This window comes from Rhinolophus ferrumequinum, chromosome 7 (assembly GCF_004115265.2).
Source record: "Rhinolophus ferrumequinum isolate MPI-CBG mRhiFer1 chromosome 7, mRhiFer1_v1.p, whole genome shotgun sequence".
Classification (NCBI taxonomy): Eukaryota; Metazoa; Chordata; class Mammalia; order Chiroptera; family Rhinolophidae; genus Rhinolophus; species Rhinolophus ferrumequinum.
In genome coordinates this window covers 46,817,250-46,837,952 of record NC_046290.1, presented here as the reverse complement: position 1 = coordinate 46,837,952, position 20,703 = coordinate 46,817,250, and the positions used below count along the sequence as shown (strand labels likewise).

The following is a 20,703-nucleotide window of genomic DNA, read 5'->3' as shown; positions in this document are numbered from 1 at the left end:
TCTACATTTATCCTCTAGAATATAGTACCTTACCTTCTTTTCTTTAGATGACTTTGTTCCTTTTCAAATCCCTGAAGACCAAAAGAAAGATTCAAATTGGAAGTATATGAACTAGACGGCGATGTGAAGGACTGTTGAGCTTCAGTACTTGATGTCACTTCCTTGTTCTCACTTAGTGGGTACATGCCACTGATTTCAGTAGAGAGGACGTGCCTGCAGCTCTGAGGCCCCAAAGTAGAACCCATGGACTCAGAGCAGGTGTTTGTAGTGATTCCCTCTATATTTATATAGTTAATATCCAAATCACCAACCTGGTAGTCAAAAGGAAAATATTTGCTGAGTAAAAGCAGGACAGATTGGTTTAGCTAAGAATAAAATTTTCCCAACTTAAAAACCTTCTACTTTATTTTCTTTTCTTGTTTTGTTTTATGTAGGCAGAGAATTCTTTCATGATATGTTTTTGTTTACTTGGCTACTATCCCATAATTCACAAAAGAAGAAGAACAAGTGAGTGTTTTAACATTTTGTGAACCACTGACTCAAAATGAAGAGAAAAAAATGCTATAGAGTAGACAGCTTTATCTAAAAAGTAGTTTATAGGGATCTGGGTAACCAAGGTAGTGATGGTCACATAAACATGAGTCTTCTCCAAAATGCTACCAAACAAAAATAAGAATGACACTACATAAGACGCATGGACTTAGCAGAACTAGAAGAGAGAAAATGCCCCAAACTTCAAATTACCTGCAAATAATAAAATCATCATCAAATCTCAGCTAGTAACCTGCCACACTCCTGCAATAAGCCTTTGCAGAGAGTAAGAACAGAGGAAAATTCTGCATGGCAGAGAGAAAAGGGAAGTAGTGGAGAGCCTAAGACTGATTTAAAAATCAATACGGGAAGAGAAAGTCCAGCCTACATGAGTGAAAAAGAGTCCCGGTTGATCAAAGTGCTTGCTCTAAGGAAGGGGCTTGGAAGTACAGGTCATCCGAGGTGGCCGTCATCTAAAGGGATCACTTCTGGGGAAGAAGACAGTAAAAAGAAAGGGAATGACATCATTTAGCTTTAGGGTGGTGAAGAAGAAATGAAGCAAAAGGGGAAAAGTTAGGGTCCTAAATTAATTATCATAATAATTGGCTAAGGCAAAAACCATCAAGGAATGCTCAAACTATGGGTATGTGTCAAATGAGTAACAGGATATTTATAATGACTCACACTGTCTCCCACACGACACTTAATTTTTTTTTTAAATAGTAATTTTACTGAAAATACACCTGGTAGACCAAAAATAACATCACCAGTAATGGCACCGACTAATGTTCTGTGCCTCCTGATATAATGCACTAAGAACACGTCACTTCTGTAATATTCCTGCCAACCATACATAACCTGAATCTAATTATGAGGCAATAGCAGGCAAACCAAAACAGAAGGACAGTCTAGGAAAAACAAGCAAAAACCTGATCTGTATTCTTCAAAATTATCCATGTCAAAAAAGGCAAAGACTAAGGACCTGTCCCAGATTAAAGGAGACTAAAGAGACATGACAACTAATTGCAACACGTGTAATTAAACGTTCTTTTGCTACGAAGAACTTTGAGACAATCGGAAAAAATTGAGTAAGTTCTGTACACTGCTAATAGTACTGTATCAATGACGATTTCCTGATTGCGGTAACTCTATGTGCCTATGTAAGAGAATGTCCGCATTTTTAGGAAAATACACATGAAAGATCGAGGAGTATTGGGGTACCATATTTTCAGTTTACTCTCAAATGGTTGAAGACTATTTATATACATATGTTAAGCTTTTCATGCACATACACATACACAAAAACACATACTCAGAGAATAACAAAGTCAAGTATTAACATTTGGGGAGTTTTGATAAAGAGTATGCAGCAATACTTTGTATTGAATTATGTAGCCTTGAAATGATGTCCAAATACAACGTGTTGTTTTTTTTTCAAAGTTGTTTATATGACAGGGTAATTTTCAAAGTAGTTTTTGTCATATGAATTTCCTCATCAGGTAGGTTGATAACCTTGAGAATTCATGGGAAACAGCATCACTAGCAGGTTAGCAATCTTTAGGTTTCTGTGGCAGGTTGAAGGAGAGGAAGGAAATTAGATAAGATTCTTTCCAGACAGTACTACAAATAGTTTTAAATATGCAGAATTTGGCCTCTTATGTTGTTCTTCCTATTCAAATGGACAAAAGGACAGTTAAAAAAAAAAGATATAATAAGTATACTAACTAATACACTAATCTTTGTGATTTGTATCCTGGTTTTTAGTTTTATTTGTTTTCATAGTACACATTCAGCCATCCTCTGCTACATTTCAGTTTATCGATTAGCCTGTTTGAGTTCTCTTTAAATGTATGCTTCACAGTATTAAAGCAATACTTCTCTCACTCAAAATATTCCCAAACAGAAATTATATCCTAACTTCATCTTCAGTTTTCAAGTTTTGTATTTTTAATGTACGAGGCCTGACAATTAAGTTCATGAACTTGTTGCAACACTGTTGCTAACCTTTTTTGGTACCAGAGGGGTTATTCATTATGACTTTGTACCAACTGAACAAACAGCTAATTAAGTTTACTATTTGGAAGTGCTGAAAAGGCTGCGTGAAAAAGTTAGACGACCTGAACTTTTCGCCAACAATTCATGGCTCTTACATCACAACAATACACCAGCTCACATGGCAGTATCTGTGAAGGAGTTTTTAGCCAGTAAACAAATAACTGTATTGGAACACCCTCCCTACTCACCTGATTTGACCCCCAATGACTTCTTTCTTTGCCAAAGATAAAGGAAATATTGAAAGGGAGACATTCTGATGACATTCAGGACATCAAGGGTAATACAATGACAGTTCTGATGGTCATTCCAGCAAGAGCTCTAAAATTACTTTGAAGGGTGGACTAGACACTGGTATTGGTGCATAGCTTCCCAAGGGGAGTTCTTCGAAGGTGACCATAGTGATATTCAGCAATGAGGTATGTAGGACTTTTTCTAGGATGAGTTCATGAATTTAATTGTCTGACCTCATATCTTAGAATATATAAAGATACAGCTTTCCCCATCATAATATTGAGTCATGTACAATTTTAGTTACTTAAGGTAAATGAAAATGTTACAGTATTCACTGAGGCTCAGAACAAAAAGAAATAAGAACTCAAGAAGTATTTCATTTAAATGGTGAGACAATATGGTAACAGAAAAAAAGCATTAAAATCAGAATGTGGCTAGAGAACACCAACTCCAATTACCCCATATCTTCAGAGAAGGTCCCCAGAACTCCCACTTTGTCCTAACTCTGTGCCTCATCCTAGATTTCATAACTAGGGCTCACGTTCAGCTGCTTTATACCAAAAACTATACCAGTTATTTATAGCCCTATGTCCATTCTGATTTATTGGTTCCTCTATCATTTTGAATATCATCCCAACCTATGCCTTTATACTATGCATTTGATATAGCGATGTTTTATAACAAGAAGAAAAAGCAGAGATATTTGAATAAAGGGCTAAAATTGAGATCTACTAGACAGAAAGAAGTTTACATCACAGAAAACATCTATAAGTAAAAGGGTACAATGTATGCACACTAACAACAAAATAGGGTAAAATATCTTAGTGCTCAATGAGCATATTTATGGTGCATTTGTATGAGGATTAGGTTTTAAAGTCAGTGGATAATAAGGAAATTGTGTGTTGTCAAAATTACCCTTGAAAATCCTTTAAATCGCCCATAAATTAGGGTGTGTGGAAATCTTCAGATCTATAACAACACTTTAATTTTTATAAATATTAAAATTTCAGTGTCACTGAGCTAGAGAAAAGAACATAAGTAGCTGCGCATTCAAACCATCCGCCTTTATGAGATTTAACTCACAAATCTCTATCAGGAAATGGGTGGGGAATTCTAAAGGGTTTCGACTTCCCGGTAACATGACACCACTCTGTTTTAATATTAAAAGCACTACAACCTTATTACATGTTAATAGGTGTGTTGTAAGGATTAAACTAGTAATTTATGTGACAGCATCATATGGGGCTGGTATTAAGCTCTAGCTCATCCAGCTCTTGCTGGATTTGCATACAAACACTGCTAAATCGGATAATATACACATTGTTGTTTGAAAGGCTGTAGAGAAGAAATTGGCCTCTCAATTGTCCTTTCCTATTTTGGTCCCACAGAAGAGCTCTCACACTCTTGTCATTGGGCAGTGTCATAAGACCCCTCCCTGATGGTGCATCTTGGTAAGGCTAAGGGGTGCTGTGTTCTGAAGGAAGGACCTCAGTTAAAGGCTCATGCTGACTCCATTGCAGCATCCCTGGGGTTGCACTTAGGCTAAAATTTTCAGAGGAACACCACAATGCTACCGTGTTTTTGCCCGAAAATAAGACCTAACCGGAAAATAAGCCCTACCATGATTTTTCCGGAGGACATCCCCTGAACATAAGCCCTAATGCATCTTTTGGAGGAAGACTTATTTTCAGGGAAACGCGGTAAATATATTGCTCATGTGTGTGGGTTTTGGAAAGAGGGTGGATCCACCTTGTGCCATGAGTCAGGCCTTACCTGATCTATCACCATACAGTTAGCATAGACTTCATCGCCACCGTTCAGCACATCAGAAAGCTGGCCTGCAGCATGGAACGTGGGAGGAGGCTTGGATTTTTTGAGGACATCAAAAGAGTTACCTAGAGGAGAATTGAAAACAGGACAAATAAAGTCGAAGGAATTTATTTTGCAGTCAAACTTGAATTTCTTAATCAAACCATGAGAGAAAAAAATCACGATTGCATTTTTTTTTAAGATGGCACTTTGCTGTCTTCATCCATTAAGATCTACATGCAGATATTTTCTACATCCAGACCTTCTCAGTTATCTAAAATCTTCATAAAGAATGAATCATTCTAGATAAATATGTGCCCATTTCAAGCAGGGTTTTTCCAAACAGGCCAGATTTTTGTAAAATCAATTAGATTTTACAAAATCAGTTTCTGACAGATTAAACCAAAATTCACTTCCCTGTATGAATCACTTGGAAGCCTTGGGGACTGTACTGTGATCCTCAGGTTCCATTGACGTCTTCAGGCTCCAGACCCTTAATAACGAACCCAAGATAGTACACAGTCTAGAAGTTCTGGCTCTGTACTGCCTGCAGAGCATGCATACTCTCATACACAGTTTTGCTTTTATTTTCATTACAGAAGTGTTTTTGCTTGTTTCCATGCTCTCAGCTTTGTTCCAACTAGATGAGGTTTCTCAAAGTTGAGTCCCAGAGAGATGAGATGTTACTAAAGTTGAAGGCAATAAAGCATAGTGAAACCAGAATGCTTCATTTCCTGTGATTTTGGCTACATTACTTAATCTCCAGGTACCTTTACAAGTTTTCTTCATCTGTAAAAGTGGATTTTTATTATGCTTTCCTCATTGTGACATTATGAGGATTAAATGAGTTCAGACATGTAAAGCACTTCCCACATGCGAAGTACTTAGTAAGTGTCGATAAACATTGTCACTATTGTATTTTATTAGTAGTAGTAGTAGGAATTTTAACCATGTTCAACGTGAAGTACAATGTAATTAATACTAATCATAGGGAGGTATACTAAATTATCAACATCTGTAAGTAACTTTAATAGGGTGGATTCAAAGTTATATCCACAGCAAATGTCATCCTCATGGACGTTCTATTAAGTTCTCTTGAATGAATACAAAAGGGATATTGCCTCCATTTCATCAGAAATGGCACTTAACCCAACACCTGTCTTATCTATGTCAGGGCATAAAACCCAGGAAAGTCCATGGTAATGAATCAGAAAATTTTTTAAAATTAATAACTGTTAGGCTGATGTACTAGGAATAAAAAACTCTATTCTTTCATAGAAGGTCCCGGAGGACATTATAGAAGTTACACAGATATATGAATTGTATTAGCCAAATGACCCTGGTTTCAGATTGCTCTGAAATCTACCTCTTCTCCACAGAACACTTAACTGAGATTTTATTAAGGTTCTTGGGGAACCTTATACAATGTAAATCATTACCTTCTTATATCTATAATGTCTTCTTTTATCTATTTAATTAGCTAGCAATATAACATACAAAGCCCACAAATACTTCACAAGTATAACTTTTATGATCAATTACTTTACATTTTCATTCTAATTATACAAAATGAAAGCATGTTCCAAAGATTATAAATCAAGAACCTGACAAAACACTTTCATTGTGTTCTGAAAAAAATATTCGCTCATTTGTCATTTAACATGTTTGAAAAGCAATCATAAATAACTCAACATGGTCTTCTCAAATGTAATCAATCCAGCTTAACTGCTCTGGTATCATAAGTTCACAAACTGTAAAATAGCTAGTATGTCTACCATCACACTTGGAGGGCTGGTTGTATCCTTTTTGACCACTTCCATTACTGCCAAAGTAAAACTGCATTGATAACAAGACTAAGAACAAACAAGATAGTTAACAAAACAATTACAAATAACTGCTGGATTTCATTTTAAACACATAGAACCAAATTCAATATTACCCCAAATTGTCTGGTACCAGTAAATGCATTGCCCAGTTGCCTGACAGCCACGTTCTGAACTACTGAGAGAGTGAGCTTGGTGTTCAAAACTCTCACCTTCAGGGATGAGCAGGACCAGGGACTACTTCTGTTTTCACGTGCACAGGCAAAAGTCATTTGAATGTAACTTTTCTTCCACAAACATTTTTATCTGGCCCTATGTGTCAGGGCAGAATCTCTAAGGAGCTCATATCCAAGCAGTAAAATAAACTCAAAGATGGCAGAGTTACTTTGATTCCTTTGACCAAGTTGTGATCTAATTTGTTTTCTGCACGATTCATTTGATCAGTGTTTCAGAAAATGATATAATTTATTTACAAAGACAGGTCCATAATCTCTTATCTGTAATTCTGACCTCCAGAAAGCGCTGAAAATCAAAACTCTCTTTCCTAAGTTTGATTTAAAAACATATGTGGTAGCAAAATCTAAGCTGAACCCACATGGGGCCATGCATAGTCTCTATTTACCCCCACTTAGTCTGAACATTCATACATCTTGCTAAAGGAATATTACAGTGCCTGATGGCGGCATTGCCCACTGTCTCCTATAGGAGTCATGTTATGTATACTATAAGCACTATGCCAAAGAGATCTGAACATTCTGAATTCCAAAACAAATCTGGTCCAAAGAGTTTCAAAGAAGAGATTGCGGAGCTCCACAAAATTAACCATAGCAGATACTGGACCAATATTTCCCAAGAGTTTGTCATTACCAAATTCACAAGTTTTCTCTATCTACATATCACCTGTATTATATTCTCTAGTACTTGTCCTTAGATGAACTTGCCTTTTTTCTTTAAATAAAACTAATTTTCAAAGAAATACCGATTCCCACTGTAAATGGAAAACAGAAAGCCAGCACTTCCTGTCAAAAGTAGAAGGGAATTATACATACTAAAACAATAAAAACAAAGCAATGAAACTACATTCGGATAAAAAACAGTTTCCTATCAAAGTTGAGCATCCACAATGCCCGCTCTTTGTCATAAAGGCAGGTTCTGAAGGATTCAAGAGATGTTCAAGATGCAGTGACGCCAAGCTGACTTTCTCCTTGAATCAGCAGAAAGGTCAAAAGAAAAGTAAAAAGGAAGTACCTCCCTTCCTATGTAATTCGATGTCACCTAATGTTAGATTGTGATCCCATGTCCAAGATTGACAGTCCCCAGAAGAATTTACCCTACACTTTGGAAAACTTGCCTAGACTGTGTCATCATCCTGTCACTTAGGTAATGATTACACTGAGACAGTAAGTTTTGTTGGGGGTGGGGAGGGCATCACTGTACAAAAGCAATATTAATAGTAAGAGGGGAGAATCTGTCTCCTCTCTAGAGCTGTCATCTATAACCTGCCATGCAGACTTGCTGGGTTACTCACTGCAACTATTTATAATGGCCCCAAAGTCCTTTTCATTATAATTCTCTGGAGCATCCACAGCCTCTGCTTGTCAAAGGACACTTAAAGATAATAGGATCTGGAAATGAACATACACAGGCAAACCAGAAGATGACACAGAATTACAAAACCTCCACTCCTTTGTTAACTTCAACAAGAGTCACTGCAAATGATGGGCTTCAGACCAGCACAGTAAGATATTTTTGTGGAAAAAAATAAGTCTTTAAAAGTACTTTCAAATAAACATTGGCTATCTATATTAAAGTGGATAATTGCTGTACTGTGTTTTAGCCCATTCAAGGAAAAAGGTTTCATTTAAAAAAACACAAAAACTGATCTCTTCAAGATTTTCAAAATATGATTTTATTGCTTCCATATGTAACCACTTTAATAATAAATTAGGTGAAATATTATTGCCAAACAAAAAAGGCCTTCGGGTGCTTTTTCAATGAGCGTATAGAAATAACATATAGTAAGAAAATCAGCTTTGTCTTAAATTAATGCTATTTTGTAAACAGTTAACCTTACAGTTTTGTTGATAGCATTAATTTTTACTATTGGGTAAACCCATATTTCAGAGACAGTATGAAAAGTAACCAAAGCTCAACTCAGCCAAACAGCTGCATATTTTAAATTAGTGAAGAGCAATGCATTGCAGTAGTTAAGAGGATGGGCCCTGAGCTGCCTGGAGTTAAGGCCCCACTCCACCATCTATTAGCTGTGCGACCTTAGGCAAATTGCTTAACCTCTCTTTACTTCCATTTCCTATCTGTAAAATAGGAATGATAAAATGTCTATCTCATAGGATTGTCATAAGGATTAAAGGATTTATATTTTAAGTGATTAGAACATAATCTGACACAAAGTAAGCATTATATAACTGCTTGATATTCTTGTGTAAGTAAAAAAGGTTGTATAGCTTTAATACTTTTGTGTGATTTTAATTCTTTAAAAAAATAATTTCAGCCATGGTTATAACTTTACATGGTTAAAACCAACCCAAGGAACCTGGAATGCGCAAAACATTCCACTTGCTACACAAAAAGCTTTAAAAGTGGTGTAACTCTTTATTTCCAACTTAGCTCATGTTAAGAAATTTCTAAAAGTCCGTCCTGAACATGGTAACTGAAAAACAAAGTCAACCTACCCAAAAGAGTCACCTGTGACAGCTCAATAGTGAGATCTCATGAAATAGGAGAGATCGTACAGTAGGACTGACAAAGAATAAAGTCAGACCAGCAGAGACAGCGTTTCTCAAGAACAAAAGGAGGATTTCAAAAACCTGAGGATGTGGACTTGGGCCAGGTTCTCACTGCAGAGCGCCTGGAGGATAAACAGTAACTGGGAGGGGATCCCCAGCTTGCCCCTCTCCCATTATTCCCTTCGCTTTGTAATGTGATCTGTGGAACTCTACAAGGACTCCCTGAAGCAGCTTCTTTCATCAGCTCTTCCTTAGGTGACCCAGGAGAGACAACTGAAAGTACGTATATTTTACTCACAGAATGAAGGGGAATTGGTACCAGTAAGCAGGGAGAGAGAAAGGCAGCTGCAATGCCTCCCTTTTCTCTGACATTTACAACTGCCCCAAATATGGCAAGAAATAGTTAACAGCACAGACCAGTCTAGGGCCTCTGCAACCTAATTTCTAATGAAATCCAACTCTCCCTCAAGAAGCTAAGAGCCTTGTAGCTGAAGGAAAATGTGGCCTCCTTGCCTCGTTATGTAAGTACCCACACCCAGACATAAACAAACGTGGTTACGGCAGCCTTTTGCAAACCTGCTGCTGATCTGGTTGGGTCCACTCTGGGTGCCAAGCTCTTGCCTGCGAAACTCAAGAGAGTTTCTCTGGCAAGATATCTCTCTGGCCAGATATCTCTTACCAATGGCTGGGGAGGCTGCTTCCATTCATTTATTCATTCATTCTTTCAGTTTTGTTTTCAACCCAGAGGTTTATGAACACAGCACGCTTTAGTCTTACCCATCACAAAATGGAGAAGACTTAGAGTACAGCTCCCAGCACTCCACTGACACAGTACCCATCACAGTCACCAATGACCTTCCTATTACGGAATTCAGTGGCCAGCTCTCATGTCTCACGTTATGTGACCCACAGCAGCATTTGACGCAGTGGATCGCTCTCTTTTTCCCCTTTGCCGCTAGGAGACCATGCACGGACTTCCCGGCCTTTCCTTCTCAGTCTTCCTCACCTTCCAGGTTTTGGCAGGTTGTAGTGCTTAGGGCCAATCCTCAAACCTCTTTCTCTTTCTTTCTCCACTCATTCCCTGGCTCATCTAACAACATGGCATCACATACCAGCTTATGGTGATGACTCTCAAATCTTCATCTCCAACCCAGACCTCTCCCCTGAATCATAACTATCTCCTGGATATCTCCACGGAGTTGTCCAGCAGCCACATCAAGCATGACAGATGCAAAACAGAACTCCTACACCTACCTGCTCCTCCCAGTAAGTGGCAACTCTGCCTTTCCTTGGAGTTGCCTTGACTGTTCTCTTTCACAACTGAATAGACCCAGAAGCTGACCTTTTCTCATCACCGCCTCCTGCCTAGATTATTTCAAGACTACTGGTCTCCTAACTGGTCTCCCTGCTTCCACCCTTATGACTTCCATAGCCTATTCTCCACAATGTAGATAAAGCAATCCTGTTACCAAGGGAATCAAATCATGCCATGCTTCTGCAAAATTCTCCAATGGCTTCCCATCTCATTCAGAGTAAAAGCCAAAGCCAAAGTTTACCACAACCTACAGTGCCTTACTCAAACAGTTGCTGTGGGACCCATTTGCTGTGTGTGTATATGTGTATGTGTGTGTGTTGGCGGGGGTGGGGGCCTCCCACACATCCAAGCAGTTCTTGGACACCAGCTAGGTGTCCTACAATTCAACCCAATTCTGACACTAGCATTAGAGACCACAAGTTAAAGGTTTGGTCCTACAAAACTACCTCCTCCTGCCCCCAACTTCAGATGCTAACTGTGCATCTAAAGGTTGTCATCTGTGCTTCTAACTAGCTACAGACAGAAGTTCCCATGCCCCCCTCCTTGGACGTCAAGATGCCAGTCACTAGTACAGGTTGCTACCTGTACTTCTGACCAGCTGGCCGTGAATCAGAGGTTCCCACAACCCCTTCCTTGGGTTTGATTAATTTGCTAGAGTGGCTCACAGACCTCAGAGAAACATTTTACTTACTAGATTACCAGTTTATTACAAAAAGATATAAGTCAGAAACAGCCAGATGGAAGAGAGGCATAGAGCAAGGTACAGGGAAAGGGCACAAAGCTTCCATTCTCTGAGCACACCACTCTCCCAGTATCTCCACGTGTTCACCCACCAGAAACAGCCTGAATTCTATCCTTCTAGGTTTTATGGAGGCTTCGATACATAGGCATGATTGATTAAATCTTTTCCCACTGGTGACTGAACTCAATCTTCAACCCACATCCCTTCTCTGGGGGCTGCGGGGCAGGACTGAAAGTTCCAACCCTCTAGACACAAGGTTGGTTCTCCTGGCAAGGAACCCCCATCCTTAGATCCCAAAGTTACCTCGTTAACGTAACAGAAGACACTTTTATCACTCTTATTACTTAAGACATTTCAAGGGTTTAGAAGGTCTGTGCCAGAAATGGGGACAAAAACCAAGTATGTGTTTTTTATTATAAATCACAGCATCACACTAAACATAAGCTGTCCTCTTCTACCCCCCGCCCCCTCCCCCCAGCCCCTCTGAAGCTGCTGACTACTCCAGCCACCCTGGTCTGGCAGTTCTATGCCTCAGGCTATTTGCACTTGCTATTTATTCTTTCTCAGGATTACTCTTTCCCTGGCTATCCAGATGTCTTGCTTCCTCACTTTCTTTAGTTCTCAAATGTTATCAAAGAGACTCTCCCTAACCATTATATACATATAAAGTAGCAACTCCTGAAGCCCTGCTTTATTTTCCCTTATATCATATAGCATCACCTAGCATGTTGTATCTGTTATATATTGTCTGTTTCCTTCCACTAGAACAGGGGTGTCCAAACTTTTTCCAACGTTTTTCACCAAGGGCCATATGCGGTAAAATACACAAACAGCCGGGCTGCTCACTCGAGGTGAAGTACGTATTGCCTCACCTGGTTTATTTAAGTAAACTAAATATATTTTTGGAATTTGCTGCGGGCCAATTAAAAATGGATTGCGGGCCGCAGTTTAGACACCCCTGCACTAGAGTATAAGCTCCACGAGAATAGCAACTTTGAATGCTTTGTTCACTGTATCCTCAATGCCTAGAACCATGTCAGGTACATAGTAAATACTCAACAAATATTCTCTGAAGGATTGAATTCTTTCTCATGAAGAAAAGGATCTCCTTGTACTAGGTACTACTAAGAGATTAACCTTTTCTGGTCTGGTAAAGTTTCCTCAGATTCTGGAGGTTTTCTTGTGGGTTGCCCAGCTGTTCCTGCTCTACCCCAGGTTGTGATGGGAGTGTCAGTTTCTTATTTCTCTCATTCATTCATCCATTCATTCTCCTTTTCAGCATTTCCTGAGAGTCTACTGACTGCCAGGCACTCTGCTACCTGCTGGGCTCCACCCAGCGCCCTCACCCTCCCTCTATGACTCTTAAAAACATCCTCAAAGCACAGTCATTATGGACTTTTCCCCTGACAAGTCCCTAAACAACCACAAAGCTGTCCTCCTCTGAGCTCTTCCTACCTGTTACCTTTGTTGTTTTGTCCTGGGTCTTTCGGGTGATAAGAGAGTTTCATTTTGCCCCTCCTGGTAGGACAAGTAACTTCCTGGTTGGGATCTGAGCTAAAAGCAGACTCTCCCATTGTGCAGAATACCACAGATGTTAAGCGCTTCCATGCAACACCATGTGGCATGCCCTCTGCTAGCAGGAGCCCAAGAATATACCCTTTAGTCTCTTTAAAATATCAGGTAGGTTATTCCTTTACTAAAGGAACAATAGGATGGTCAGGCAGACTTGCAAAGCAAAGATACTGGGAAGAAGATGATCAGGAAAAAAAAAATTAAAAGGGAGAGGAGAAGCAAAACATTACGTACTCCAAGACTAAGCATCTATTGAACATCTGTTCTATTGGGTAATAAATACCATTACAGCTAACATGAATCCAGCACTTAGTATGCACCAGACACTGTGCCATTTATAAACATGAACTCATTTGATATTCAAATCAACCCTATGAAACTGTACTATTCTTATTATTTGCATTTTACAGATTAGGGAACTGTGATGCTATTTAAGTAACTTCCCAATGTCACACACAAGTAAAGGGTAACTTTAGGTAGGCACTCGGCAAGGTAGTTCAAAGTACTGTATTTTGCATAATATAATGCACACTTTTTTTGCCCCAATTTGTGAGGGAAAAATTAAAATGTGCATATACATGTGCAGAGACATAGTATCTATATAAATGTTTTTAATTCTTTTATTCATGCTTATGAGTTAACAGTGTAACTCTAGAGATTAATAACAATATCCGTATGCAAAACAAAACCCTGGAATGCGATAATCGGTTTTGTTGAACTTACAACGAACTTGCAACTATGAGGAGTTCTTGGCCTTCTGTGATGCATACATATCGTAAATTTGTTACTGGCACATAAAATTCCTTGTTCCTTGTATCTGTTCTTGTGTTTTGTAATTATTTGTTACACAAAATTTCCTGTACCATAATATGTTAAAAAAATAAATGCTAAAATTCCTTTACAATACAAAATTCCTTTACAATACAAAAAACAAGTACCTAAATGTAAACAAATAAAAATCTGAATTAAAAAATTAAAACGAAAGATTTTTTTTCCCCTGAAAGTTTGGGCCCAAAACATGGGTGTGCATTATACACAAGAGCACATTATACATTACAAAATACGGTACTTTACTTAATAATTGGAGTTCCTGAGTATCCTATTTTGAACCAAAGAATATGGTATTTGAAAAATGTCTGGTATTTTCCCATTAGGAAGTTTCATTAATGTGTTACAGTATGACTTGTGCCTAGGTGTGTTTGTTCACTTCCTGGGCCTGTGTTATCCACCTCTGGAGATTTGCTGCCAGAATATGACAGTGAGAGAGTCTTGCTGAGAAAACATTCATGGAACAGTAAATATGTAATTTCATTTTATTTAATCACACAATGTGCAAGGTAATCAAGAGAAAAGGCTGGAAAGATAAACTAAGATGTTAACTGCTTTCTCTAGGTGATGGACTACAGGTGGTTTTTATTTTCAACTCTTTACTATGTATAATTTCTAGATCTTCAACAATAACCTTTTGCATCTAAAATAAGAGGAAAAAACAAGTTATGTGTTTAAAATTTGCTTCCTATGTAAAAGAACAGCTGTGGAATCTCATGCAAAATAGATTTTCAGTAAATCAACCCTATCAGATAATATACATGTAAATGTATCGTTAGCTGGAAATGTTTCACCCAGGAGTACATATTAGGATGGTGCAAAAGTAATTGCGGTTTTTGCAACTGTTTTTAACCCAGTAGGGTTGGCAAATGGGTAAAAACAATACTATTAGGTTGGTATTTTTGTACCAAACTAATAGCATTGTTTTTACCCATTTGTCAAGCCTCCTCTTCATAACCATGTGAGGTATTATCACGTTTGTTTTGTAGATAAGAAAGCTGAGGCCCAAGGAGAGTGATTAACCTTCCACATTATAAAGTGATAGAACCAAACTGCAAACACAGTGCTGATAAAGACGTCCTTTTTCACTGTAACACACTATCTCCCCAATTCCCAAATCAAAAGAAACTTTACCGTATTCTGAAATTTATAGATAGTCCTTTCTACCAATGGTCTGAATGTGCTCCAGAAAACAGAAAAAAGTTATGTGTTTCATTCTCACAGGTGAGAATGAAAACTTCTTCAGGGGTAAACTGTCATTTATCTTCTTGCCTATTCTTCTCTAAAAGTCTCTTAGGATTTTCCTGATACTAGTCTTGGCCTGGAAAAAATCTCTTGGCTTCACTCTTCTGAGTTAGACTTGAGGTTACAGAGAGGATCCATCCAAATTCCAAAATTATCCTCAGCCCAGGAATTTCCTGTGGGTCGTATATAAGCTAAAGTTACTCTGAAGATTTTAGTCTGCACCACCATGTGTCTGGGAGAACCCAGGGAACCTTTGTCTACCAAACTAGAGAGTCTCTAACATCGATGCAGATGTTCAATTCACCCTCAGACCTTACCTCACCCTTCTGGGATCCTGTACAAAGAAAAGTGGGCCCTGGGATGAGATCAGGCCCCTTCACCAGTCCCGTCACCCAACGGTAACAACTGGGGACAGAAGTGAAGGGATTCCAGAGGTTCTGGGACAAGAGCTGTACCTGTTCAGCCCTCTTCCTGGGAACAGCAGTTTAAAACCCCTTCTAAATAACAAGTTACAACTTGGTACTCTAAAATCAGAGCCTAAAAGACGTCTTGTTCTGCTGTTTTGAAAGTCCTAATTATCGAAATTGTTGAAGAACACAAGGTTTTTCCCTTGTACTGCACTGAAGTCACAGAGGGAGGTGGAGAGAGAGGAGAAAGGCAGAGAGGAAGACAACACAGTCCTCAGAAAGCAACAACAACAATTGTCTCCCAAATCTTGCCAGGTTCTCATTCCTAATTATAGGAGCACAAAGCAGCCTTCAAGAGGATATATGTTTATGTTTGAAAAAGAAGGCCTCTTAAATATGTAAATAACTTTTTTCTGCCCTTGCTTCCCCCAAGCTATCAAGATGTTCAGTCATGTGTGGTATGTAGCCTTCGGTGTGATTAGACTGAATCAGCAATTCCTTTCCTTCTGGACGCAATCCTCCATGGCCTAAAGCAAATTAATGTACAGAAAGGAAAAATGGGCAAACTGAGGGGAAGAAAGCTAACACAGCATACAAACACCAGGACAGAGTGCAAGACCTCAAATAAAGTGGCAGGAGTTGGACCAGGCCACTTCAGGTGACTGGAGACAAAAAAACAACTTGATGAAGAAGATGCTCCTATATTACAAGGTGCTTCTCATTACAAGAAACCTTATGAAAATTCAAATCCCACATAATCTTATGGAAAGACCCTGACACATAAAAAGAATTTTGTCCACTTCAAAAGTCACGAGGATCTCCAATTATCCAGCACCTATCTCTAGAAATATGTGTTTTTAACTCCCTTTAATAGCCTAAAAAAAAATTGAGTTCTACTATAGACAAGGAATTATATTAGCAAAATAGAGAATTCTCCACTGAAATGTAAATCCTTTCACTTGGGTTTTTTATTGAGATGTAATTCACATAACACATTAGTTTCCAGTGTATAATATAATGATTCAATATTTGTATATATTGCAAAATTATCACAATAAATCTTGTTAATATCCATTACCATATATAGTTAAAAAAAATTTTCCTGTGATGAGAACTCTTAAGATCTAGTCTTTTAGCAACTTTTAAATAACTTACACTTTAAAAAAATTTGTATTAAATTTATTGGGGTGATATCAGTAAAGTTACGTAGGTTTCAAGTGTAAAAATCTGTAATACATCATCTATATATTGCACTGTGTGCTCACCACCCAGAGTCAGTTTTCCTTCCATCACTTTCACTTATTTTTTGTGCCCTCACTAAGAACATTTTGAATGAATGAATGAATGAACGAATGATAAAAACCAAGCACTGCCGGGCATTCCTCCAAATGTCCTGTTTTTCTCCTGGTTTGGAAACTCTACTTGGGTCCTAGATCTTGTTCCATTATCCTGAGCAACTCCGGGCATCTCTGAGTAGGTCAGCATGAATGAGAGCTGGTTATGAGATCCATTATAATTCATAACCAGAGTTTTCCACTGGTAGGGAAAATGGAGATCAAAGAGGTAAGACAAGTGGTTTCCCTGCCTGTGAGGAACAGTATGAGACAGGCCAGAGGCTACTCTGAAGGTGGGTGAGTTTCTGTAGCTTCCATTTGGGGATCTGAAGGAGATCACCATGCAGGCTGCCCCCTCCCAGCATGAGGACAACCACCGCCAAGCACACTTGGTGGGAGAGCAAGGCCAGGCAGCAGGGCCAGGGCCAGCTTTCCTGGGCTGCTCCCTGTGGCCTAAGTGGTGAGAATGGGTCCCTAGGATCCCACAGGCCTCTGAGAGGAGCAGGAAGTGGCTGCATCCAGTACTTGTGGCCTGCCTCGGGGCCTATCATGGTGTGAAGGAAGGGACCCTGTAGCAGATGTTTTTAGGGAAGTACCTGAGCAATGGCCAGGGGCAGAGATTCTAAGATTTCTATAGTGTAAGACCCAGGGTGAGGCCAAGTCAGGTCCTGACTAACACGAGGGGAGGGATCCAGCTGTAGGTCACAGGTGCCAGAAAACGCAGTAATAAACAACTTTGGCTCAGGAAAGAGCTCAGCCTAGCAGATCTGCTGGAGGACCCAGAGGGCATTCAAAGATGGGGCCATCTCCTCCCTACCACCAACTGCCCTCGTCCGCACCAGGAAATGACATTCAATACCAGCTTGCCAAGGAAAAGGAGGAGGAGGAAGAAGCCTGAGAGACTGGATGTTTTACTTAAAGAAACTGAGCAGTTACAGACAATTACTATTTTCATTCGTGCATAAGGACCAAATGTTCTGCATGAGACTAAAATATACCCTTTTCCCTTCCTGCTGCCTAGAAGGTAGGACTTCATAAGGAAGAGCAGATCTATTATAGACAAAATAAACTAAAAACAAAATAAGAAGTATCTGAGTGTAGTGTGAGAAAATTTGTGCCACATACATTTTCAATCTTTACTGCCTGTTTTCTGTGATCCAAGCACTGAAAGAGTGAAAAGGGGTCAGCCAGCCTCCACCTTTAAGGAAGTCAATGTCTTAAGGTGAGAGACATTAAATAATAGCTGCAATACAGTAATGAGAGGGCTATTACAAAATTATACACAAGCCAGAGGGGCACAAAGGATAAAATAATGAACTCTGAGAGAATTCAGGGAAGGCTTCCAGAACAAGGACCTTCAAGCTGCATCTCCAAGGACAAGTTGGAGATTTCTAGCTGGACGTGAGGGAAGTGTTCACCTAAATTTGCTAAAGTAAAAATAAAAGGGGGAGGAAAAAGATTTACTGGAGGCATGTGAGGGCAACACACAAAACTTAAGGAATTTAACATCCAAGCCTTTAGATGGAGGCATGGGGCCCCAGAGACTAAAACAAGGGCCGGGAATCCAGCAAGGCCCTATCTTCTAACTGCTGCTCTTGACATGATTGCAATATTTCCTCTTACTAAAGACTGGTTTCCCCCAGCTAATGGCTTCCACTCTGACCCTTCCAGCACTGCCACACAAGAAGGAAGACATCTCCCTCCAAACTCATTTGAAGAATCCCCAGGAAGGACTTTGGCCAAGTTTTGGTCATGTGCCCACCCTGGACCAAGAGCTATGGCCGGGCAGCAGGGGGGCTGTTATTGGCCCACCTGCATGGGATGCGCAGTGCATTGCATCCAGGAAGGCAAGGTCACGTGAGAAGGTGGTAGCAGCATTTGGACCCATGGCCAGAGCAGCGGAGGGGCTAACCTCGAAAGAATGTGAGTGCTGTTCAGCAAAGGGAAGGAGGATGCTAGGCAGACAAAACTAACCGTCCAGACCAATGCAACATTTGGCACCACACTACATTTCCACATCCCCATGAATCAACAGCGCACAAGCCTCGGCTATTTTCCATGGCTTTGATACTCTCTATGAGTGATTCTCCCCGTTTGCTTGGAGGGACCTGCTAGAACACCGCCTATTCAGCACGGGCTATTGAAATGACATCCTTTTCATGATTCCCTCAGCTTGAACTAGTCTCTTCACCCTGAACTTCAACGGGAATTTGTCCTGACCTTTCCTATGGGATTTATCACTTTCTGCCTTAATTAATATACCTGAATAAACAACCATTGGTCCTTCCCCAAAACCAGAGTGACAGGGAGGAATCTCCTGAACATGAGGTCATAAATCGGAATAGCGTCTCCCTTCCACTCACAGGGATTCATGTAGAACTATAACTTGCCTAAGAATTTGAACTAGCCCGAAATGAAAAAAAAAAATTAAAAATCCGTTTCAAATATTTGGCAAAGTGTTTGTTTAACTAAAGGGAGCCATGAGGAGTACATAGCTATGTTGTTTGGCAACGGACTTATAATGGGCCTCCTTTCCTCTGCTGACAAAGGTAGGCCTCCAGGCAGAGAATGAAATTAAAACTGCTCTGCATGAGGTTAGCCACTATCTTCATTGTGAGCCAACAAAATCTTAGCAGGTTATGTCACCTTTAGGAAAATGATTCTCTTCCTTCATAAGTATTTCTGTAGTGACTTATTCTTCCTATGGTATTCAGGCAGTCTTTGGAAGGAATGGACTCAATACTCACAAGCACATGGAAGCACATGAGTGTATTCAATGAAACTTCATGAAAGGAAGGAAAAAGGGTAGGAAAGAGGAAAAGAACAAATAAACTCATGAGATAAAAGTAACTCACCTTTAAAAATTATCATTAAACTTTCTGAATGGTCATCATATCTTTAATACTTACTATGTCAGGGATCATTTTTCAGACTATGTATCTGCCCTCCAAACACTCAATGAGTGCACGAAAAAAGGCCAAAACAGTTTTGGTTTCCTGATTTTCATCTCCACTCCCAGCACACTCAAGCTCTCTCTCTTTCTTCGTGTGGGACAAAGCTGTGAACTGCTTAGGGCACACTTTCCATCCTTTTCTCAATTTGTCCCTCCTCTCCTTAGCCAGCTATCCAGGGCTCCAGTCATCTGCCCACGTTCTCCCACCCAAGTCGGTGATGGTTGTCAGTATTTGACACCAATATGTGTGGGTGCATCAAGACATAGAAATAGCACTCCTGTTTTGCTCCGCTAGAGTTTCCACTGCCACCTCTATTCCTTGTCAAAGATTCACAAGAGAGGGAAAAGCTAAGATGGTGAGACACATTTTGAACATAAGGTAGCTACCCACTGAAGTGCTTCGTCTCTTACCTCAACATAAAAGGTGGTGAAACATACTGGGAAGACCAAAACCTCTGAACCCAATGTCTGGGTTGTAGGCCTGAGCCTACCATTTATTAGCTTTGATCTTGGGCAACTCATTTCTTCTCTCTGAGCCTCAGAGCCCCCAAATAATAAATAAAGACGACAACCACATCTGACATACAGGTCTTTTACAGGATAACATGTGAAAAACACTTTATATATACGTCACTCATTCATTCCTTTTCTTCCTTAGTCTACCATGATTTATTATTCCCTGCATTTCCTGATACGGTCTTAGGAATAACGTTAAAACTCTCTAGGCCTCAGTTTCCTCACTTGTAAAACAGAGATAATATCTATTTTACACAATTACTTTGAGAATCACACGTCATATATGTGAAGTACTTATTACAGGTTAATAAACAGTGATTATTATGAATAATTAAGTACTACATAAATATTAGCTATTTTGACTGTCACTAAAGAAAATCTGGCGCTCTCTAAGTTCTTCAAGGTGGCTAAGCTTTCTGATAGGAAATCCCTTGTTTGGCAACCATGGATTGGTTTTGCACCAGCAAAAAGGAAAAAAATAAAAAGCACTTTTTCGTACTTTGTGTCATTAGAGAGGCATATGGTATGAGCTGGAGTAGGAGACAATGAAAGAAGATGTATAAGCGGATGAAAGGCACACAGAACAGTTCAACAT

At 39.5% G+C, this 20,703-nt stretch overlaps 1 protein-coding gene across 6 annotated transcripts in view; it reads right to left on the bottom strand.

The window, feature by feature from the left end:
• The window catches only part of ARHGEF28 (Rho guanine nucleotide exchange factor 28), a 284,986-nt gene that overhangs the window by 96,795 nt on the left and 167,488 nt on the right, over positions 1–20,703 (bottom strand). For all 6 annotated transcript variants that reach the window (XM_033110869.1, XM_033110870.1, XM_033110871.1 and 3 more), the window contains 2 exons: positions 4,591–4,712; positions 34–311 (listed from right to left, as the gene is read on the bottom strand). In XM_033110869.1, coding sequence (XP_032966760.1) covers positions 34–311; positions 4,591–4,712 — 400 coding nt within the window. The remainder of the gene's footprint in view (positions 1–33; positions 312–4,590; positions 4,713–20,703) is intronic.